Below are 25,248 nucleotides of genomic sequence, written 5' to 3' on the forward strand. Positions count from 1 at the left end.
GTGACATACTCGCTTCGCTCTCATTCATGAGTTCTCTCGCGGTGTATCATGGGATAGCGTAGCATCCATCCGATGCGCACTTCAGCATCTTGCCAGAAGTAGTAGGTCATCTGGGTACTTCTCACATACTGCATTTCGAATTCTATAGCTTCGTCCCAAAAGACACACTATTCACTATGCTCTTATCCTATGCTATACTTATGCACCAGAAGTAGTAGGTCATCCGCGTACTTCTCACATGCTATTTTTTTTTTAATTCTATGAATTCAGACATACTACTCGGCTTGCGTTCTGTTTTTAGCATTCCAATATCGTATGTAAGTCTGTGATTTCAGATGCAGTCATTGTGTTCAAAGCGGAAAAAAAACTTCTTGACATTTAAAAAGAATATATTTTAGAGCAGTAATCATAATACTGTGAAACTGTGATTTTTTATCAAAGGTTATCATACCATTAGATTCTTATTCTGGCCTGTGCCTGCTTACAGCAAGAAGGTTGCTGGTTTAATTCCCGGCTGGACCAAAAGGTATTTATGTGTGGAGTTTGCATGTTCTCAATGTTTCTGCGTGGGTTTCCGCTGTGTTCTCAGTTTTGGTGGTTTATTTCGCTGTGGGGACCTCTGATAAAGCAGGAAATAACCAAAGGAATGTGAATGATTTTTTCCTTTTTTTTTAAATCAAAAAGTGAAGTCAAGAAATCACTTTTTTTAACAGTTAGTGATTTTTTTCTGTTATTTTCTGACATTTTCTTTTCATTTTTACATAATACATACACACTGTAATATGCATTTTTATGAAATTAATATAAACACAGCTCACTATAAACACTTGTATTTTGGTTAGCCTTTTCCCAACTTTATTATTAATTATTTTAAGTTCAAGTAGTATTTGTAAAGAATTTGATGCAAGCCGTTTATGGCTGTCATATCATTGAGCTCCATGTTCTGTTCAAAAGTAAGTTTGCAGAATTGCTTCAAGCAATAACTGTGATGAATTTTGCAAATCTCTTAATCAATTTTAGGAATTTTTTTCACCACAACCTGAATGTAATTGTTTTGTTTTATAGGGTTGCAGGGAAATCTTCTACCTCCTTATACAAAACAAAGGAATATCCTATATTAGTTAGTGGAACAAATGTAGGGATTAAAAATTCATTAATATTCTGAACTTTACACCAGTTAACGATCCAATATTTTAACACATTTACAGTTAAAGTGGTTCAGTACCACTTAAACCAGTGCATGTGTTTGTCAAATAGATCTAACAGCAAAAGTGAGCAAGTGTAACTAGATCCAGTTTAGTCTGGATCTCTTGCTCTGTTTTTGTCACTAAAGTCTAGTCTGTGTATAAAGAGCCTTTGTGGGCCACCTTTGAGAAAAAGACAAACATATTAACCCCTTGCTTTGGTGTCACCGGAAAAGACAAGCAGATGTTAGACATTCTCCAGTGAATATATCAAATGAAAACCATTCGAATGAGGGAAGATGTGGTCCTCTCTAAACCATTCCTTTCAGAAAGTCTACTCTGACCTGACTGGTCAGATGAATTAGTCTTTTTCCATTGGTGTATTTATAATGCATAATGCGGAAACAAAACACTCATTACCATAACTGAATCTCAGCGCCGGAGGCTTGCTAATCACTGACAATGAAGTTGGTTGTGCTGTTACTATGTGTGTCTGAGTTCTCAGGTTTTAGAAATGCATAAAGGATTTCCTTTAATATTGACTTAACAAACAAAACTGTTACAGGCCTCAACCACAATACAGTGTTTAATAGTCAGAAGGCCTGGCTGATATCGGGCAGCCAGTGAAGACATTATTGAAGTATAAACTTTTATAAACTTATGTAGATTCATGCAGGAAGTAAGACTTTAAGTACTGATGATTCATTTTAAGACAGTTCAGAATCGCATCCCACAGTTTATCATATACTTTATTTAAAAAAAAAAACAAAAAAAAAAACTCTTTACTCTTGACTCTTCACATAATACACCACATAAAATAACAAAAATAATTAACAAAAATAACAAGTAATTAACAAAAATGTAAAACAGAATCACTTTAATGACTTCAAATTCTTGGATCTTCCAGTGATGCATTAGAGCAATGCTTTCATGCAAAGCGAGTTACAATAAATTCAAAGTACTGTTTTTGTGTGAATGTGTCTTTGGTAGGTCAGTACAGTGTAGTATCTTTCCAGTATAGCAGTCAACCCAAAAGCTATAATTCTGTCATTTTTAGTCTGTTTGCAGAAATTGTTCATAATTTTAATTAGTATGAGATATACTTTACTAGTTTAACTAAACACAGGGAAATATAGATCGAATAATGAAAGTCAGTTATAGAATGTAGGGATGAGGTTTTCTTTAATTACCTGAGCCCTAAAGCTAATAAATCTTTTTAGTTATTTACTAATCAGTGATTAGCACTGTCACCTCCTAGCAAGAAGGTCGCAGGTTCAAGTCCCAGCTAGAAAAGTTGCTGCTTCTGTGTGGGGTTTGCATTTTCTCCCTGTTTTTGCGTGGGTTTCCCCTAGGTGCTCCGGTTTCCCCCACAGTCCAAATATAGGCGCTATAGGTGAATTGGATGAACTAAGTTGGCCATAGTGTATGGGTGTGTGTGTGTGAATGCAAGAGTATATGGGTGTTTTTTAGCACTGGGTCTAGTACTGGGTTGTGCTGGGTCTGCTGCGTAAAACATATGCCGGAATAGTTGGTGTTTCATTCCACTGTGGCGACCCCAAATAAATTAGGGACTAAGCCGAAGGAAAATGATGGAATGCTAGTCTTAAGGATATCTATAAGCTAGTGTGCTGCACCAACATTCAAAACCTGCAGATTGTCACTTCTGCCTAAATGGGTCAATGATTTCTTTTTGACATCACCTAATACTTTTTTATTCTTCATAAAATCTTTTGACCAATTAAATGTTCTGTAGTATCTGACATGTCCTGCCCTCTTTAAGACTCTTCTCATTTGCTTTTCATTTGATGCATTTGAGCTCAACCACTTCAACTAGCAGAGCTATGATAAAAAGAAAATGCTATTGGCTGTTTTCAAAAAGGGGAGGGGCTACTCTATGTTCTGCTCTGTCTTCATGTTTCAAACACTGAATAAAAAATGCACATTTCAAAGCACTTCAAGAGGACCTTTAATGCTCTTAAGAAACCAAAACAGCTCCCTTATGTCAACTTAAATACAGAATATAGAAAAAATCATATATAATAAATGTATTCATCCAGAACCATCATGGTGCAGGCATCACAGTTTGGTTCATGTACTCTAATGATAAATAGAGTCAGTCCAGATGTGCCAGTAACTGGAGAAAAAGATCACAGTGGTGCAACTTATGGCCCGTTTACACTGAGTGGTACGGTACGGTTCGGTTTGGTTCACTTTTATGGCCGTTTCCACTGTCTAAAGGCGTAGCGAACCAAACCGTACCATACCACTTTTTTTGCACCCTTTCGAAAGGTTACCAAACTCGAGAAAGGGTACGAGAAGGCGGAGTTATACGTGCAGCTGGACGCTATTGGTTTACAGAGATTCGTCATTCGCTTATGCAACAAGCCAGAATGAAAACAAAAGAGCCAAAAATATAAGAAACGTGTTTCAGTCAAAGAAAAGAATTACTCCAAGGGGAAAATTTCTTTGGAATTCTTTAATAGATAAAATTAATTGGAAAAAACAACTAATTACAAAAAACTTACATTACAAATTGTGTGTTCCCAACAAAGTTAAAGAATTACATTTAAATGTGTTACACAATATCTACCCCACAAATTAGATTGTTTCTAAATTTGGTAATCCTAACTCTAATTGTGTCTTCTGTAACTCAAGCATCGAATCAATTAATCATCTTTTTGACAAATACCCACATTTTTATGTTTTGGTCTGATTTATCCATCTATTTTTCATCAAAATGTAAGTTTAACATTGATTTTTCCATGTGTGATATAATTTGTTACTTTTCTCATGACAAACATAACATAGAATTTATATGCAATTTATTTATTTCATTGGGTAAATATTATGTAAAACAAATGTAAATTTTCTTCATCATTACCTAAATTGCAGAATTTTTTTTTGTGAATTAAATTGTTTAATTACTACTTTACAAAATGTTTACAGCAAAAAAAAGTGTTCAAACTGTGATATTTTATAAGGACTTTGTAAATATTGTTTAATTTAATCATTTGCCTCTGTACTCTTTTTTTCCCTTGTTTTTTATTTTTATTTTTTTTATTTTAATATTAATTTTACTTATATACTATTGTCCTTGATGTTATCCATTGCTATGATTAATATGTTTGTATTGTTAAAACACAATAAAAAAAAAGAAAACAAAAGAGCCGCCATGTTTAAAATACACAGCTGAGAAATCTTTTACAGCGTAAATATATAATAACGAGCCATGGTGGACTAGGGCTCAAACAAACCATGTCGTCGTCGTCCACAATGCCAAAAAGAAGAGCAGATTTACCCTGTGCCCCGTAGTTTTTTATGAGCCAGTCTGAAGCACGAGCGGTTTCGCTTTCTTGCTTGTGCTCGCCGCGCGTCTATTTGCACTATTTCACACTGCCATTGATCTGCAGTTATAATCAAATCCTGTTCATAGAAAAGTCAGTAATAAACATTTATACACAAGTTATTATGTTTTTAAGCATCTGTTTTGTGAGAAGTGCTTTTCATATGATTTGTGAATAACCCGAACAGCTTTACTGCAGACATTTTCTCAAGCGAAAATTACGTCGACTGAAACTTTCTGTCATACACCACGCCCACCAAAAGGGGACCCTTGGTAGTAGAAACGCAAGCCTGATAAAGGTGACCTGTACCAATCCGAACCGTACCGTTTTGTACCAGTCAATGGAAATGAGCCATTAGAGGTCATTCACACAGAACACGTCCTTGCATCTGAAAACAAAAGATTATGCACTCAAGAATGGTTTAAAAAAAAAAAATTGCCTACTCCACTGTGTTGCCTCCAAATAAAACAGCTGTTATGGCAACGTGCTACAACAGGGTGTCCGTGGTGTCTTAAAAAGAATTAAAGGTGATGTATAGATGTATAGAAATTTAAGGCCCTTAAAAGGTAGTCATAAATGCTATTTTTTCAAGTTATTAAATTCGATATCATTTTTAATTATGCAATGTATGGTTGTATGCTAAATAGCTTGAATTAAATCTGTGAATGTTGTGTAGTTTATGAAATCAGTGAAATCCTATTAGATTTGACATCATGCTACTGTGTTTACTGCAGTAACCAAGGCAACACTATAATTTCTGCAGTTCTATAGGCACCAACCTGCTGAATTAGCTAGCTAGATTTGATAGACTTTTATTCAATATATAAATTATGTTTTAGTTTTGGATTCATTTGTTACATTAACGATTAGTAAATGTACTGTAAGTTAAAATATTGCCAGTGGTTATAACATCTTAAAATTTGTGAAAAGAGTTCTAAAAATGTCTTGAATTTCACTTTCTGATTCCTGTATATACTTTGTACTATAAATAAAAGCTCACAATGCTTGGTCTGCCCTAAGTTCTTTTGATTGGCTCACAGCGCTGCATGTAAATCTTGACATTTTTTTTTATTTTTTATGGTGTCATAACTGAATGCTTACATGTGAAGTGAAAGACAGTGTGAAAACTTGTTTTGAAGCTTATTGAATCTTAAATTTATTGCACAATTAATGTTTATTGTTGTTTTAAAAGATGATTGAGATTTAGCATACCTTAAGTTTAACACAGAGTCTCCTAATTTTTTAGAAGTTGGAATATAAGTAAAACTTTTTAAATCTTTACTTGTTTTGTACTTTTGTATCACAAGCAGCTTTTCAGAAAGTTTCAAAACACTTACTGTATGCTTGTTCAAAATAAAATAACAGAAAACACCAAGCACTGCATACTGAACCCATATCCTACTGTTACCCCAAAACAGAGGTAAGGTGTGACTTCTGTGTACCATTACACCCCTATTAGTAAAGCAATAACTAACTAGTTCTAAGGCAAATGCAATACTTTTTCTGCAAATGATTGGGAACTTTGAAGATAATAGCAACTTTGGAGGGTATTTTTTTAGTTTTACTGTTCATTTATTAAAACAAATACATTTGATTTACTGTGTGATGCAGTATAGTAACTGCAGCACTCATTCCCATGTGTTGCCAGAAACTAAAGTTAAATGCTTTGTAGAAATGCTAGGTGAGAAGAGTTACGATGTTTGTTTCAATGCTCTTAATAAAATCCCTTGCCTCAGGGATTTCCCCCCTCAGGAATACCCCAGAGTCAAATGATTTAATGGCTTTCATGCAGCCAGGCCCTGACCTTTACAATAGTTTATTACCCATATTGTAGCACAATAAAAGTGGTTCAACACCACTTAACACAGTGTTTATATGTCAGATACACCTACCTTTATAACACTTTTTTTAAAATTAATCTTTTCAGAGCTTGATGAATCAAGTCACAATTCAGTTTCCTAACTGGAACTCCCAGAAATCTATAAACACGTGAATGGCAATAGCAGTCAATCTGACTGTTCACTTAAGACTTCATATTTTCGCATCATGTTTACATTTAAAGCTTCTATTGAGAATTAAAAAGTAAGCTTTGAATGTCTGTTGTCATATTTTTATGAAGTCATTGCCCTAACAATACAGTCTTTTTTGTAATATATACTGTAAAAAATGCAGGGTTTCACAGAAATTATTCATGTTGTCCCAACACAAGTTGATTAACTTAACACTTTTAACAAGTTTATGTGAATTGAACATAAAAAATTAGCTTGTGCCAATGAAATCTCAAGAATTGTGTTGTTTCGGCTTATTTTATATTGAGTTGTTTGAACGAGCAAACCTTTTTTTTTTTTTGAGTGTAGCCTAATTGTGTAAAAGTTTCTAGACTGCTGACAAAGGTGCATTCTTCACTTTGTCCAGCAAGGACTGGAAGGTTTTGTCACTGCAGTAAAAAATATTGCTTTGCAAGACATGTCTTAAGTACAGTTATGTTCTTGCAATTACAATATTATGTTTTTGTTAGCAGAAAGTTGATAGGTAACAACAACACGCATATTCAAAGGCCTGGGGAAAAACTGCCTCAGTAGTTCTAGTGTTAAATAGGAAATCAAAATAAATATTGTTTAATTCTGTGTTCAGGTTTAAGTGATTCAAGTTTAAAATGCAAAGCCTGCATGAAATTGAAATTGCTATTAGTTTAGATGTCATGATTTAATGCAATTCTGATTCGTAAGCTCTAATTTTGATTGAATTATTCAATTCATGATTATTTCTATAGCGCTTTTACAATGTAGATTGTGCCAAAGTAGCTTAACATAGAAGTTCTAGTAAACTGAAAATGTGTCAGTCTAGATTTCAAAGTTGAAGTTAAGTTTAGTACAGCTCAGTGTGGTTTAAATTTCACTGCTGAAAGTCCAAACACTAAAGAGCAAATCCATCAATGTGCAACTCCACAAGTCCCAAACCAAGCAAGCCAGTGGAGACAGTGGCAAGGAACAAACTTCACCAATTGATGAAAGTGAAGAAAAAAAAAAACTTGAATGAAAGCAGGCTCAGCATGACCATTTCTCCTCGGAGCTGCAGTCAAGGTGCCGGAGGCTGGAGAACACTGGACATCTATCATTGAGAAGCTGCAGGTGTGAGTAGGTCAGGCTGGCCCACGGGATCAATGCGGAGACTCAACTGTCACTGTGGTCTTTCAAGAATTAGTCTCATGCACTCCGCTCCTCCATGACTGCCACATCATCAGCTCAGGATATGGCCTGGTCCAGGATTATGTATACCTTGACATCATTTCTTCACAGGTCATGGATTGCATCAATGGTGCTGCATAACCTCTAGAGTCCTGGGATATATTCGACATTTGTTCTCTGTTTATTTGAATAAGTCAAAATTCCTGTCTGAAGTTACTGCAACTTCACTGAAGTAGCATATAACTTAGTAGTAAAATAACTCTCCATTTAGGCTAAACCATCAGTTATGCAAGCAGTGTGGGTGCTAAGTTGGAATTTGACTCATCCTCAGCTGACCTCCATATCCTCTTCACATCTCTGCTTCCCGACCAACCCTCCTCCACAACTAATCTTTGAAACATGACAGTTCAACTTCCAGAGGAAACCATTCTATTGCCTCCCATTAAGGATTGTCACGCTGGATGTGCTTTCAAGAGTATTTTGACTTTGATGTTCCCTTTTGGGGTGCCTTTCCAACATTTGAGACCCACACAGGCTGAATATAGTTGACTATATATCGCTCAGCAGTGGCCTTTTTGTCGATTATCTATCACAAGGCTAATCTTCTTGTCTCCCATGGGGCGTCCACTGAAACAGACACTAGTTTTAGGCAGATGTAGGTTATTGCTGGACTTTTTGCTGCTCTGTGGGGGATAGCTGCACATGTGGCACTCATTACAGCTGTTTCCAGTTGTAAACTCCGAAAGGAACCAGCTGCCGTCTGCAGAGAGAGAGAGAGATCTACAGTGAAAGAAATAGGGGAGAATCTGAGTAATGAAATTATCAAAGACTACGCTCGCTCCAATTTTCTCTCTCATTCCTAAATGCATAAAGATGTGTTAAATAAGCGTCATTCTCGCGGGTTTACTGAAGCAATGTTTTCGCTCAGTGTTATGGACACAGAGCAGCCATTATGTCTGTACTCCATATAAAAAGGTCAGAATAAATACACACAGCTGCCGCTAAAGGAGTTAATGGCTGACATCTAAAAATACAAAAAGTGAGGAAACAGTTTTTCGTTAGTTGTTGCTCTCCTTGTGCTAATAAGCTGCCGTAAAAACACTCTCATTTCCATTTCCTTTGTTGCCGATCAAATTTTCCATGATGAGGTATAATTGATGCGCATTTAATAAAATTCTAATGGCAAATTATCAACTTATAGACGTTAATAGTGGATATTAAATGTAATTGAGTTATTTAGGGCCACTGCAGTGCATTCAGTCAGCTGTTTGGTTTGATAATGAACTTAAATTCATATTACTGTCTCAACATTATATATATTGTACATGTCTGCTGTTTTGTGCATATGACCCATGTAGTAGGTCAAAATAAATGAGGTAAAAATTAGTACACAGAACTGATCATCATTATTTAATCCCAATCTGTATGACTTCATGTCTTCTTTTGTGTACTATAATAGTATTACAGCAGTCATGTATCCTTAGGTGAAAGAATTATTAGTAAATAAAGGAAAATGGCCAAGTTAATCAGGCTTTAACTTTTTTTTTTTTTTAATTATACCATTTTAAAAACTTTTTTGAAGCAGTTAAAATGATGCTGAAAATACTTGTAATGTTAATTTGAATCAACATAAAAAATTTCAGGCAGCAACAGATTATTTACAGTGTAGCATATGGTTCATATACGTCGAGTTTATGTTTTATATTTAAATTTTCAAGATCGAACTTGAGTCAGATTCTGAATACGTGAATGATCTAACAGATTAATTAAAAAAACAACTTTGCAAGAGGTTGAACACAAAGTATTTATTTAGTGTTCAGAACAGTAAATTCCAAGTGCATTCAATTTTGTTACCAGCAGAAAACCGGCAGCATAGTGATTGCTCTAAAGAGATAACTACTTACTAGGAGCATGTCTATGGTGCCGATTTGAATGAGTCAATTAACTTAAGTTGCATGTTTTTGGACGGTGGGAAGAAACCTGGGAACCCGGGGGAAACCCACTTGAGCACAGGGAGAACGTGTGAACTCTGCACAGAAACGTCGGCTGGCTTGGTAAGGACTAGAACCAGTGACGTTCTTGCTGTGAGGCAACAGTGCTAACCCCTGGGCCACCGTGCCACCCATCTAGGAAAGGAGGAGGAGTATGGATGGAAGGGGGAATTCTTCAAAACGAAGATGGCTGTTATATTGAACTTATATTCAAATCATCTGATTGGTGAATCATTAATTGAATGATGCAAGACTGGCTGCAAGCAATCATAAGCATGTGATCTTCTCAAAATTAGTTTAGAAATAAACTTGACTTTTCTGAAGGCTTGAGGCTCGTCTGAGGCTTGATCTCTTTCAGAACTTGCATGGTTTTTTATGTATTTACCTTAAAAAACAAGAAGAGAGAGCCCAAAGCTTTGCATACCGTACAGTATATACAGATTAAAAATTTAAAGCAATGTGTTTGCTGCTATTGTGCTTTTTGTTTTATTAGTGAAGTACAAACCATTTTCAAGTAAAATTCCTTTTTCTCCATGTATTTAAAATAATGAGCACATACTTACATCTCAATTTTAATTCAGCAATTAAATTTTTAAAAGCTGATTAAACAAAACTTGTTACATTTTTTAAAAAGTAACTCAAATATTATCACTTAATTTTTAAAGTAATGCATTTACTCGTTACTTAGAAAAGTAATGTTATCATTTAACTCACACTCGAAGTGCTTTGCACATTATCAAAAAAAAATTGCCCATCTCTGCATGACCATTAAACATTTTGATGTGATATTTCAAAATGACCATAAAACAGGTGCGTGAAAACTAATGTGGCTGATCAAAGAGATCAATTGACTTTGGAAGCAAGACTTGAGCAAATGTGTGAAAAGTTGTTATTTTCTTTTAGACACGCACAAATAGACAATCAAGAAAAAAGAACGTCATTTCACCTCACTGAGACTGCTTTTTTTCATTTTGTGAAAGAAAGTCAAAAAGGTTGAGAAGAGCATGAAGGTGACAAGTTAATATTAAAATGTTTATTTTTGAATATGGCATTAACCGTTCTTATAAATCATCCATGTGTGAATGTAGTGCTGTGTGTCTCCGCTGGAATGGTTTGAGAACAACTAATGCATTACATGTTTTTTTTTTCCATGTGGATGACTACTGGGATCATCTTCATGTTCGTGTGAGGTAAACAGCAGGCCTTTACTGTTAGTGCTGCTCTTTGAGAGATGAATAGCTTGTCAGTGCAGGAATAGTTCACATTCTCTCTTTGACAGATGATCTGATCTCATTTCCTCACTGTTTAATAAGGATCTGCCTGTGAGACAATGAACAGTCCGCAGGAACAGAGATGATGTCACCGGGATGCTACCCTGTCTTGAGTTAGTCTGAGCTTTACCAGACATGTCCTCTTGAGTCTTTAGTTTATAGACTGGATCATGCAATATATGTGAAATGGTGAAAATGAAGATTCTGCTGTTGTGTGCTCATGTTGTTACAAACCTGCAGTATATAAATATATTTAGGAGAAAGTTCTTCTGCAGTGTATGTGCCTTTCCTCAAATAATGTTTCTTATGTTAAATCATGTCAAGTGGGCTTTAAATGCAACTAACAAAAACTAAATAAATAAAAAAAAAGCACAAAATGAAGTGCACACGCACATACAAGGTCAGCATACAGGGAACTAGGAGTGTCAAAATTAAATCTGTTACAGACATTGTCCATTTTTACTTGGAAAATAGCACTAAGACTGTACTAGACAGTGTAAATATGATTTTCTTTGGGATGAAGGAAGTCTGATTTTCATGTTAATGTCATGTGAACCACCACAGCATGCAAATATACAGTCTGCTTCAGTCCAGCGAGACACTGCACAGAGTGGATCATATTCATGAGTCCACACAGACCACAGAATATCAGAGCCATTTAAATTACACATCAGAAATGACAAGTCAGACTCAGTATTGCTAACATAGACTCTGGATGTAAGAAGTCTGAGGCGCTTGAGTTACACAGTCGTGACTGGCAGAGTTGTGCTGTTAACAGAACATTCACAAGTTCACCTGCTTAATCTACTGCATCAACATGGTAAATGATTTTGGTGTTGGTGTCTGCTGCTATTTTGTTTAAACAGAGGAGGAGATGAGGAGGTGGAGGGATGCTGGAACAAAAGTCGACTGATCAGACTCCTCCTGAACCTCTATTGGTTAAAAAACTCTATTGGCTGTTTTTTTTAAATGAGCTATATGCACACACAATTTTAGATTTCAGCTAGGCAGCCCAAGGGCATCCTATGAACTGTCTTTCTTTTACAAAATTTCTTTAAAAATCAGCGATCTTCACTGCCTGTTAGATATACAATATAAAGTGGGTTTCAGATCAGACGAGAATCACTGCATTCAATCCCATTTTCCCCTGCCATGTCTATTTAGTCTGTTAAATATTTCTTGTGGCGATGCAGTGGCGCAGTGGGTATCACGTTCGCCTCACAGCAAGAAGATTGCTGGTTCAATCCTCGGCTCAGTTGGCATTTCTGTGTGGAGTTTGCATGTTCTCACTGCGTTTACGTGGGTTTCCTCTGGGTATTCCGGTTTCCCCCACTGTCCAAAGACATGTGGTACAGGTGAATTGGTTAGACTTAATTGTCCGTAATGTATGAGTGTGTGGATGTTTCCCAGAGATGGGTTACGGCCGGAAGGGCATCTGCTGTGTAAAAACTTGCTGGTTGGCGGTTCATTCTGCTGTGGCAACCCCAGATTAATAAAGGGACTAAGCTGACAAGAAAATGAATGAATGAATAAAATATTTCTTGTCACTTTATTTTACCCCAGTATTTTTAATGGAATTTCTGCACTAGCCTGTTGCTACTGACAGCGCTTTTGGTTACAATGGTCTTTCATCTCATTTTACACTTGAACAACTAAATGAATTACTAAGTCCATTTAATCGAATGTACTCTAATTACATTACATTATTGATGCTGTAAAAACAACCTGGTGAAATTGAAATTTTGTCAAATTAAGCTTCCATCGGAAGTTTGTCATTGGCATAACTGTGCATAGAACCCATTGGAAGGAGCTAAGACGGTGTCTCACCCTGTCTTTCTGTTTGAGTTGACATTATGTCAAACATCAAATAAAAATGAACAAAGCACTTGTGATTTGACAAACAAATGTGATGTCCAAAGTAAAACGTAACTAAATTGAACACAAAGAAAGAAAAAAAGTATTGATATAGTGTTTAAACTGACCAGTTAAAACTGTGGATTTTAAATCCAACATTTAAAATGAAACTACTGTAAATAAAAAATACTAGGAGTTCAAACTGGTCAATTCAAACTACATCAAACAAAAAAGTAAAATGATTAATGAAGTATTTGAAATGTTCAAAGTTCAAACTTAGTCAAGATGATTTTGAATGAACCATAAAAACATGATGAAACAAGTTTGGTGATTGTTTATTGAGTTTAGGTTCTTAAGTGGGTGGAGGAAACAATCCAGACCATGAAGGTACATCTTCTCTCATCTGACCATGAAACTGCCCAGGAGTCCCAGTGGGAGGTGCCCTTTGACCCCAGTTTAAAAGAAGTCACCGTGTCGCTGAGTGGTCCAGCACCACAAATTGAACTCAGAGACCCTCTTGGTAACAAAATGTTGTTTTATACTGAACAGTTATTCATGAATTCTATGCTTTGTAATTCAAAAGTCCTTACAATCTGCTTTTTATGTATAAAAAGTCTAAAAGGCTAACATAAACCTAACATGGCATCTTAGTGTGTTGTCATACTATTGAATTTTCATGATTGTAATGTTTATATCCATTTTCTAATCTCATATGATCAGGCAGTGATTCATCTTTTATAAATTATTAAAATATTGTTGTCTATACAATACAGCAAATCTTTTAATGATAATTTGCTTTTATTTGATTTGATTGGATTGCTTTTTCTCAATTAAAATGTGCTGAGGTGTACAGACCTTAAATCAGTGTTCCATACGTCATACCTTAACATGTGAATATGATAATCTGAATAATTATAGGCCGCACAGTTGGAGAGAGGCAGGGTCTAAGAGAACTGCTCAACATCCCAAACTCAGCACGGGTGGTCAACCTGAAGAACCCTCGACCTGGACCATGGACATTAAAGGTTTCTTTGAATAAATCACATTTGTGTCTAGTATTTACACTACAGATGATCCTAAAAAATGTCATTGATTGTTGTTTTTCTTTTGTGTAGGTGGGCTGCAGTGGGAGACACACACTTAGAGTAACTGGTGTGAGCAACCTAGACTTCAGGGCTGGTTTCTCTAGTATACCTGTATCTGAGTTCACCAGGACCAGAGAGAGACCTATTAAAGGTATTACTACATCAGCACAACAGGTGCAAGAATTAAGGAATGTGCACAATGGGACAGTTTTTGCATGTGCTTATTTTTGACATTTAACACCTCCAAGTTACTTTAAAAAAATAAAAGATTACAAATTACAGACTACCTCTGGAAATGTGTAATTTGATTACATTACTAATTACTTCATGTAAAAAGTAGTCAGGGGTGGCATGGTGGCTCAGTGTTTAGCACTTTCGCCTCCATAGTGTTTGAGTGTATGTGTGTGTGAATGAGAGTGTATGGGTGTTTTCCAGTCCTGGGTTGCGCTTGGAAGGGTATGCACTGTGTAAAACATATGCTGGAGTAGTTAGTGGTTCATTCCGCTGAGGCGACCTCTGAAATGCTGAAGGAAAATGAATGAAAATATGAAAAAGTAATCAAATTACTATATACTTTACTTTGAAGTTACTTTTAAAACACTGTATAAAACCTGTAATAATACAAAAGCTGTAAATACCTGTAACGATTGACATCCATAGTATGAAAAGGCACTGCAGTGTGTGGTTGTTCTGCGTTTGTCTGAATGAATTAGTCTACCGAAATGTATATATTTTATACAAAGTATGAAGCTGGTCAGTTCTTGTCATGTGACTCCTGGTTTTCAACTGGGTGTGCCTGCCGTGCGCCTCCATTGCAAATATCAAACTTGCATGTGCAAAAGACGTGATACAGTATGTGAACGACCTCAAAAGCAGCTATGCTTCTCTTCATGTTCAGAAGATACCTTCACTCTCAATTGTGCACAAAAATCCAAAAGCCTGTTTAGACTGAGTTGGGCGGCTGTGTTTTTGGGTGCCAGTATCCTTCTTGGCAACAAGTATTGTTGTAGACTGCTTTCTGTTCAAGTGCTTGAACAAGTTGCTGGTCGAGTTAAAAGCAGTTAAAAGTTCTTTAGAGACTGGACATAGACTAAATTTCACAGAAATATTTTAGTTTACGCTCAATAAAATCAAAGTAGCCTAATGTCTGTATTTCCACTTGAAGAAGCAAACACTCTCGTGAGCTTGCGTTCTCCAGCAATTTAAGAGTATGCTTAATAACTGAAATTTCAGTGGATATCGTGATTTAAAAGAAGCATTTTTTTGTTCTAAAAACTATATTTGTAATGTAAGTAACGCAATTACATTGACTTTAATAACTGTAATCAAATTGCACAAAATTAAAATGCAATTCATTACATTACTTCGTTCCCCAATCTAGTAATTAGAATACAGTAACGCGTTACTGTGATATGCATTGCACCCAACTTTAAACACCTTGCAACCATACCTGTGTGATCACATACAACAATGTGCAAAACAGCAAATGTAAAATCGCCATTATAAAATGCCCCAGGCCTTTTTATTTGATGCAAAGTGTGTGTTAAAAATGGGTCAACCAATGAGATTGATGCTTTTGTTCATATGTTGCTAAAGGTAAACACAACTTGTTAGTGCTCAAGCACAAAAAGGTTTAGACGAGTACACAGAAATCGCAGATCAAATAGGCTCCAGTGATAAGTTTCATTTAACCTGAATTTTTTTTCATGGCTTGTAACTTTTTCGAGCAAACCTCAGACCAGGGGCCTCATGTACGAAGACTTGCGTGGAAATCATACTAAAACTTTGCGTACGCACAAAGCTGTAAATGTGCGTACGCAGAAAAAAATTCAGATGTATGAAACACTGCATACACCGAATCTCACGCATATTCTTTTGTACATCTGAATGAACGTGAAACTAAGCGTAACATGCACGAGCACAAAACCCCTCCCTGCCTCCTCCCCCGTATGAATATGCTAATGATATACTTTGGCAAAACTCAACGAAAAAGCAATGGCAAAATCAAGCAAAAAGAGAAACTTTGAACAGAATGTGAATTGGAGGTGCTCCTTTCGGAGGTAGAATGGAGAAAAGCGGTGTTATTTGTAAGTTTGTTCTCCGGAATTACCAACAAAAGAAAAACATAGAGTGGTTTATAGGTGTAAAATGCTGCAATACTTGTAACAGTCTCAGTGGCGCAGCTCATAAGACGCATGTCAACATGTTTTGACACGTTCGAGCATGAACTCGGTTCGAATCCAGCATCTGATGAACTCTTTCTTCTTTTTTCCCCCGCTACATATCAGATTTTGCCAACTATTTATCACGAGAAAGACAAGTAGGAATCAATAAGTTTGTGCATCATATTTTATTTGCACATCTATTGAATGGAATTGTTTCTGATTCACGCATGCAAATTCATCTTCAGATAGTGTCTTTATAGCAATGTGCGTGCGGTAGATAGCTCAGATTACATTGGGAAAACAGGCGACCGCTGCAAATTGCGCTTTAATGTTTAGCTGGTCAACTGTATGGTATGGAAACCTTATATACCTGCTAGATGAACCCGTCTCATACAGCTGCCATTGCAAGGCTCAAAGACACTTTATAGAGTGCAATTTAACAACTGCATCTAGGAGTCGCCAATGGAAATAAAACAGACACGCACAAAAAATGTGCGTACGCCAGCCATAAATCTGCCGTGGAGCTGTGCACATTCCCACGTTCAGTTTATCGTTAGTAAATCCAAACGTGAGCGATTCTGAGCGTGAAACCTGGCGTACGCAAAGTTTTTGTGCGTACGCAGCGTTGATACATGAGGCCCCAGGTGTTTGTGTGATGTAGTGGTGGAGGAAGAGCTTACGTGATAAATACAAGTGGAAAAGGTGTGAGGGTAACCTCTTATTCTGTACAAACATGTGTCAGAAGTGTAATGTTGCATAACGCCATCTTGTGTACCTGGGTATTTCTGATTTTCATTAAGCTCCATCTAACATCAAGGAATGGTTTTGCACGTTAACTTGGTGCATCGTTAGTGAAAATTTCTAGAATAAAAATGCTTAAAAAGATGTCTCCAAATATGCTGACGGTAAGCGTAAGAGAAATGTATGTCTTAATGATAATATTACAAATATGTTTTTAGTAGCCAAAATAAAATTATGAAATTCCTGATAGCATTTTTTTTATTTATATGGTTACTTAACTATTTTTCCACTGATGGGTGCAGGATTAGTGGTATTCAGGGTTGAATATGTATTTAATTTTAAATAATAATAATAAAAAAAAACATTTTTTTTAAAAATTGCTCCTGCCACATTTATTTACTTAGTTTTGTGCCAGAATTTAAGTCCTTCGACTGCATTTATCATGATTGTCCAGCACTTAGGCTTCCTAAGAATTATTGATTTAACACATCCCGTTTTCCTCCAGGTGTTCCTGCACATGTGATGCTGAAGTGTTCAGGTCTGAAGCCTCCTGGTCTGGTTACCAATATGGAGTTAGTGTCTCTCGGCGGCCGCTCGCTGCGCACCATCCCTGTGCCTCTGCCTGGCGATGGAGGCTCTGGAGGAATCTGGAGCATCCCAGAGTTTCGAACACCTTCTCAGAGCTTTTTCCTCAGAGTGTCTGGAAATGATGGCGACGGATACAACTTTCAGAGACTGTCAAGTGTGTCATATACTAACATCATCCCAGGTGAGTTTTAACTCTTTATTAACATTTTTATTAGTCCACTTGACTCCGTTTACATGTTGAAGACTTTGAATACTCTTTAAATACTTTGATGTGGTGTCATTTAAAACCCATTTGAATTAATTGAGCACTGTATAAAAGCCTTTTAATTTCCCTGTTTTATTTTAGTTTTGTTTATTTATTTATGTCTTTAATTTGCATTTGAAGTTTAAAAATTTGCTTTGGACTCTCTCTATATATTTTTGTTTTATTATTTGCTTATATTTTTTAGTTCTTTTTTTTTTGGTTTTATTTAGTTTTGTTACACTCTAAACTATTTTAACACTGTGTAATATTTTTTTTTGTTTGTTTTGCTTTGTGCTGTTTTGCTTATTTATTTGTTTAGTTTTATATTTACTTTGGTTAAATTATTTTTCAATTGCTGTTTTGGAATTCAAATGCGACCTTTTAACAGTTTGAACGGTTTAAATATAAATATTTATACTCTCACCGGCCACTTTATTAGGTGTTCAGCTGCTTGTTAATGCACATTTCTAATTATCCAATTACATGGCAGCAAGTCAATGCAATAAGGAATGTAGACATGGTTAATATGATTTGCTGCAGTTCAAACCGAGCATTAGAATGGGAAAGAAAGAGGATTTAAGTGACTTTGAATGTGGCATGGTTGTTGGTTTTAGACGAGCTGGTCAGAGTGCTTCAGAAATTGCTGATCTACTGGGATTTTCACGTACAGCCTTGTCTTGGGTTTACAGAGAATGGTCTAAAAAACAGAAAATATTTAGTGAGCGGCAGTTCTGTGGGTGCAAATGTCGTGTTGATCCCAGAGGTCAGAGGAGAATGCTTTAAAGGTGTATTCACAACACTGTATGGATATTCATTTCTTTTCAAAATTCACTAAACTTAGTTTAAAAGGACATCATACTCTTTAATGTGATGATTGAAAGCTTTGTTGTCATGATGACTGTGCTAAAAAATACTCTTTTGTGTGTATTGTGTTGTAATCCAACTGTGATGAACCAGTTTACCCTTTTTATGACCCTCCAGAGCCTCCAGTGGTGGTGATGCCCACAGTGGTGAGGGGCTTCTACATGCAGCCTGCTGTAATTGACTGCTCTGTGGAGAGTGACCTGCCCTATAAACTGAGATTCATCAGAGGTGGAGACACATTGGGAGAGGAAAGAACCTATGAGTGAGCCTCTACTCACATCTACTCAAGTCCTCTTTCTCCACTCTATTTATGTTTTACCTTGCACTTTAATTCAGTACAATAAGATGTCCTGTTAGTTTTTTTTTTGGATTCATTAGAGGCACAAAATCCTTGTGTTAGACATTAGACATTAATGCGAATCAAAATATTAGCATGAAAAATATCATGTTTTAAGCACATCAGTTCATCAGTTCTTCACATCAGTCTCTATTAATACTCAAAATAACTGTTATGAAATTGATTGAAATTTTATTTAGATTTCAAATGTGGCCTTTTAGCTATTATGAAAAACAATAATCAAAATTATAATTGCATCATATTCTGACGTTTTCTAAGCAATCCACAATTGTTCCTCTAAAAAGACCAAAGTTACATGGAAATCAGTAAAATCATGTAACTTTTGTAGCATGGGACTTGTGCTTGATTTATAGAATACATGTAAAGTATTGTCTTGTATTGTTTAGCGTGTGCCTAAATGGTCAAATGCATGATAAATGGTCGCTGGTCGCTAGGGCACTTTAGCTCATTTTGGAAGGGCACTTTCTATCCAAGACTAAAAAGGGCATATGCACTGCACAGGTTGAGCCCTATGTGTGCACGTTCCTGCTTTATTATGTTGTTATTTTTATTCTTTTCAAATATTTTAAGGACTTTAAGAACTCTGAAATTGCATGATCTCTAAATTGTCTCTAAATGCCATGATAACAACCTTATTTACAGAGGTCAGTGTATTATTGATAGGTTTGTAGTTTGATCTTTAAATAATCAATCAAAAAAGGTTGGCCACATGACCCAGTCATAATCATTTTAAATAATCGTGATTACAGCTTTGACTAAAATAATTATGATTATGATTTGTTTTTTTCCATAAATGAACAGCCCTACCATAATTGAAATATCCCTACAGATATATAGAATTTGGCATTAACCAATATGCATTTTAATGAATGCATATTGTAAAACATAAGATGATGACCAATTGTATCTCCTAAATTCCTAAAAGAGAAATGCCTGTTGTTAAACAGCCTAACCTCTTAAGGCCCAAGATGTTTTTATACACGCATTTTTTATTTTTCTTTGCTATTTGGGCTAATTTTACCCTTAGAATAAAACCTAAGCATCATGTTTTGATATTATGTACTTTTAGAGAAAGAATATATCTAAAACACTTTTTCCTGACTGTTTTAATGCATTTATAACATATAATTGTTTTTGACTATCAGAGAGAAAAAACAACATTATTTCCCCATTTTGGACAGCTAAAAATAGTAGTTGGAACATTTCATAAGCTGCAAAACAGTTGCAGGATGACACTGTACTGTATGTCTGTAACAAAATATAAAAAATTCAAAGTATTGTAAATAGCCACTTAAGGGCTAAAAGGTGCTGTCCTAGTATGTGGACATTAAGCCCTAGGAGGTTAATTGTACGCCCTATAATTGAATCTGGCACACATTTACGCTAATCCTATCATTCTAAGATGTTTCCCCTCTCCTTGTACTCTCTCTTTCATATCAGCTTCATCTCTCTCTCTTTCTCAACAAACCTAAACACATACAAACACTTTTGCAGGTATTCTCTCCAGTGATATAACCTTAGGTAAACATAATGGAGCAGATGTTAAAGTGAACATCTGCTAGATGATTTTCTGCTCCGTTTGATACAGCATGCTGACACTGAGCATTCATTCACAGTCGAAATACAAACCGAACCTCAGACGGATTTGTGAGCTTTCGCTGACATATCAATACTGGAATGGATATGAACAGCAGTGGTTGAACTGCACAAAAGAAAGTCATCTTGAAAAATGAAAGACTGAAGGCTCTCTGTTTTGAGTTACGTTTTGAACATGAAATAACATTGACTTAAAGTGAAAGGTATTCTGTGCAAGCTAGCTGTTAGTGACATCAGGCTATCTTTTTTCCTTTTCTTCCTTTCACCTGCCGCCATCTGTTATGTTCATATCGTTTGTAATCTGTAACACTATATTTTGTGCGTAATTCTTTCCATTCTTGACCTCACTCTTGCAAGTGGTACTGTGTAAAGCTAAATGCATGCTTGTGATCAAAGGCTGCACTTTAAGACTCATCACTTAAACCTGCTAATTTGTTTGTAATTGAAGGGCTTCAGGTAAAGCATCATGGGAAATTCCTTATGCTTCAGGCGATGATGAGGGAGCTTATGAATGTGTGGCCAGGAGCACTGCCGGCATGGGACGAGCTCTCACGCAACTTACTGTCAGAGGTATTGTGTGGATATTCACATTTACGTACAGATTTCCATATGCTACACAGTCATGCATACTCTCAAACCTTGTATATACTTTATATGTCTGTTTGAGCAGAGTGTACATGTGGTAAAAGTAGTAGGATACGTTAACTGTTTCAGTATGAGTGTGTGTAAAGAGAAATAATGTGATTTTGTGCACTAAATAATAGTGCAATACTTATTTTAAATTTCTGATTATTTTTATCTAAATATTAAAACACAATTATTTTAAATAAACAAATATTATAGCGATTAATGTAAAGGGCTACTAGTTTGATACACACTTCTCAACAAAAAAAATTGCTTAATGTACTTTTAATTGTATGTTATTATTAATAATTAATGAAATTCCTCTATGTGAAGACACTGATCATGTTAATGCTTTCTCACAATAGTAGTAAACAATTGTGAGAAACAGGGTAGGTAACAGATAAATATCAGTATGCCACACTTTATTTCTATACATCTCTACTAGTATTTAGATTTTCAAATTATTACTTCTACAATATTTTCACTTGCCACAAACAATTTTTAACAAATCATGCACTTAAATGTACTCTGGAGGGCAGATTATATTCTAATCTAATATTCTAGTCTTTAAGCACAGTTTTGCTGTCCTGTCTGAAAATGCCTCATTTTTCTAATAAAAATGTTTAGCTCGTGAAAAAAGCCTGCAGTTTCCACAAACCTTCCTTTAGTTTGCGGACTTTTTCCACTTGTAGTGCGCTGCCCGGTGGGTACTTAGCATGGTAACATTAGCTTGCCTGACACATTCTGAAATGTTTCTCAACATTGTGCCGCTTTGTCTTCGCCAAATGAAGTAAAAAAGAACTCCTATTCCTTTACTGCACTGCACTCATTGCCGAGACCCGCAAGCTCTGATATAATTTGAAATCACTTTTAAAAACAATTATATTTTATAGAAATATTTGTTTTTCCGTTTTTTTATATAACTTAATGTCATTTTCAGGTACATCAATGCAAGTGTGATTTAAAAAGAATAACTACAAAATATATTAGATTCAGGGCCCGCGGGCAACTCATGTGATTGACCCCTGGTATAGATAGATAACTACACATATGTTAGTAAGTTTCTAGAAAGGGTTGGCATGCTTCTTGCTAGGTGGTTTCTAGGGTGTTATAAGTGATTGCTAAGATGTTGCTGGGGTGATTTGAGTGGTTGCTAGGTGGTTGCTAAGATGTTGTTAGGCGGTTGCTAGAGTGTTCTAAATGGTTGCCAAGGCATTGCTAGGTTGTGGCTAGGGTGTTCTGAGTGGTTGCTAGGCGATTACTAAGGTGTTGCTAGGCGGTTGCTAAGGTGTTCTGAGTGGCTTTTTAGGTGTTGCTAGGGGTTGGTAACTTAATTACCATGGTTCTTGTATGAATTAGTATGCTGCTAACATGTTTGTAGGATGAATTAGCATGTTGCTAAAATGTTAGTATGTTGTTAGAATGTTTCCAGTATGGATTAGTATATTGTTAGCATGATTTGGTATGTTGTTAGCATGTCCAATGTAAAGTCAATGATAGTTTTTTACAATGGAAGTTTATGGGACAGTTGGTAAGGTGCAGTAAGTGTTTGCTAGGGTGGGGCTAGTAAGTTAAAAGATCATGAGTGCTTGGCAGATTGGTAGTCTGAGTTCAATGAGCTGGACATTAAGTCTGTATGACAGTCTGGCACAAAGTTATGAGGTCACAAATTTTGGTAAAATGTTAAGTCAATGGGATTTTTCTGGATGTTCCCAGCCAGTTTTTGGAATAACAGTAAGTCGGATCAGCTGGAAAAGACATAGCAACCCGAGTCAGACCAGTTTGGAGGTTTGGTGTTAGTTTGGTGGTTGTAGTATGAACAGTCTAGGAGGAGATGCATATAGAAATTAGTCTCAAAAGAAGTAGACAGAAGAATATTAAGTTTATGTAGTATAACAGTATGTTGGCTTTCTCAAGCCACCGTAATAATAAACAGGCTATTGTATATGTATGAAAATTCCTTCACAGTAAAGTTACCATGAAAAAAGGAAGCTTAAGAACATGAATCTTTTTTCCTGGCTAGGATATCATAAAAATTGTTTTAAACACTCTTCACAGCTGTTTCTAGCCGGTTCAGCTAATATTTTCTGCCTGCTGCTTCTGTCGTTGTGCAGAGCTGTTCAATGTGGAACATGTCAAGCCTCTCAAGCGTCGTGAACTGCATGCAGAGTCTGCGGAGGGTCATGTGAAAGTGTAAACAAGGCTTCAGTTTGCTGAGGAGGGTATAATCTCCAGAATTAAAGGAGACTGTAAATGAGCAAAGCTTTTGTGGAGGAATTATAGGTCACAGCCAAAGGTCCTGTATTTGACTGCTATAACACCATTAAACTGAAAGGGATGTGCTATGTGTTTATTATCTCTTATAATACTTAAAAAATAATGTGTTATTGTTATATAAAATATGTAATCCCTTACCTTACAATATTACATGTAACTTATGTGTAGGGCCAGACGGAATTTGCTGATGTTTTTTGCTATTTCTGCTGAGAATTTTGGTAAAAGTCTGCGGATTTCTGCAGAATTATTTTGGGAGTATCATAACTAAAACCTTAATATGTGAAATAAAAAATAATATCCTTTTAACTTGTATTTAATGTTTAAAATGCAAATCCAATTAGATTCACTTTATTTGGTAAATAAAGCAAGTTCGTCATATAATAAATCTAGTAAAAGAAAGTAAATATTACTGTACAAACTGCAATTTTCATAAATCATATGAATATTTTTACATTAGTCAATAATATTACTGAAATTAATTAAAAAATGGAATAAATATATATTTACACACATTTACTCAAGTGAATAAACAGAATTAATGATGGGCTAAAAATCTGTTGAAAATCTCGCGCAGATTCTGGGTCAGCCTATTTATGCGTTATAACAAAAGCACTATCTTATTTACCTTAAAATGCACATAGATTGAAAGAACATCACTAGTGTTGATGAATAAACATTAAATAGCAGTCACAAATTAATGTTTGTTGATACAATACAATAATAAGTAAACAGTGATGGAATTGTTAAAAATTTCAAGGGGGATGGTGTCCTGTATTTACACAAACACAATGATAACGAAAGTCTAAATACATTTTTTATTAAAAAAAAATAAATAAATAAAAATTAAAACTTTTTTTTTTTTTTTAATAAGCACCAACCTTTAACAATCTAAAACCTGATTTATACTTTTGCCTGGCGCAGCATCGCGCACCTCCGCTGAGTGCACGCGCACCTCAAACGGACAAGGCTTTTATAATTGACGCCTTCGGGTCAAAGGAACCCACAGTACAGTCAGACGGATAAACAGAGAAGTAGAACGTTTCTTGAACTAAGTCATATCATTATTATCATTCAAGATTTTTTAACTATTTATTTGAATTATTTTTTATAAATTATTTTAATGATTATAAAGATTTTTATAACCATTCAAGATGTTTTAAATTAAACTTTTATGCATCACTTGCTTTTAACCATATCTCAGACAGTTTTACCTAATAAAGTTTATTAAAATATGAATGACAAGAGAACATAGGTTGCTCTACAAATATATTTTTTATTATGACTTGAATAAAAGCATATATATATATATATATATTCTTTCCTCTTCTTATGCTAAAAAGGCGATAATGGTCCAACATTCCTAACCATTATCACCAATAAAGCCTAGAAAAACAGGACAGGGCATTTGAATCTTGTAAATTGATAGGTTCAATTGTACAGCAGGTTCAGATAGGTTCAGATGTACAGCAGCTGAGCTGTTTGGAAGTATTTTCAAGAAAACGGAGCAACATTTGGACAACAATGATTCTAGAAATGCATCACACCATTTGCGTTCTGATTTTAGGGATAAAAATAACAGTTCATTTTTGAAACAGGGAACCTAGAATCTGCTGTAACTTAGATATTAACGGCAAAACCTGGATCGCTAAAGTAAATGTTTATCAATGTAAAATGTTAACTGTGTTTTAAAGTTAACGTTGAACAGCTTAAGTTACACTTGTTTCAAGCTGCCTAAACTGTTCTGAAATGCGGTTATGTATGGCGGCTACAGCAATCATATATTATATTGAAGAACTATATATCATACCTTTTGTTCTCTTCTTTTAAAAGAATGCAAAAAGTTGCGTCTGAACTGCTTTCTTAGAAATTGGATG

General features: G+C 35.5%; 1 protein-coding gene across 1 annotated transcript in view; it reads left to right on the forward strand.

Annotated features, from left to right (window-relative positions):
- The window catches only part of hmcn2 (hemicentin 2), a 172,742-nt gene that overhangs the window by 17,841 nt on the left and 129,653 nt on the right, over positions 1-25,248 (forward strand). The window contains exons 5-10 of the mRNA XM_001920466.9: positions 13,181-13,352; positions 13,751-13,857; positions 13,948-14,068; positions 17,329-17,592; positions 18,637-18,781; positions 20,922-21,043. Of these exons, the coding sequence (XP_001920501.5) occupies positions 13,181-13,352; positions 13,751-13,857; positions 13,948-14,068; positions 17,329-17,592; positions 18,637-18,781; positions 20,922-21,043 (931 nt within the window). The remainder of the gene's footprint in view (positions 1-13,180; positions 13,353-13,750; positions 13,858-13,947; positions 14,069-17,328; positions 17,593-18,636; positions 18,782-20,921; positions 21,044-25,248) is intronic.

Source organism: Danio rerio, chromosome 8, assembly GCF_049306965.1.
Source record: "Danio rerio strain Tuebingen ecotype United States chromosome 8, GRCz12tu, whole genome shotgun sequence".
Taxonomy (NCBI): Eukaryota; Metazoa; Chordata; class Actinopteri; order Cypriniformes; family Danionidae; genus Danio; species Danio rerio.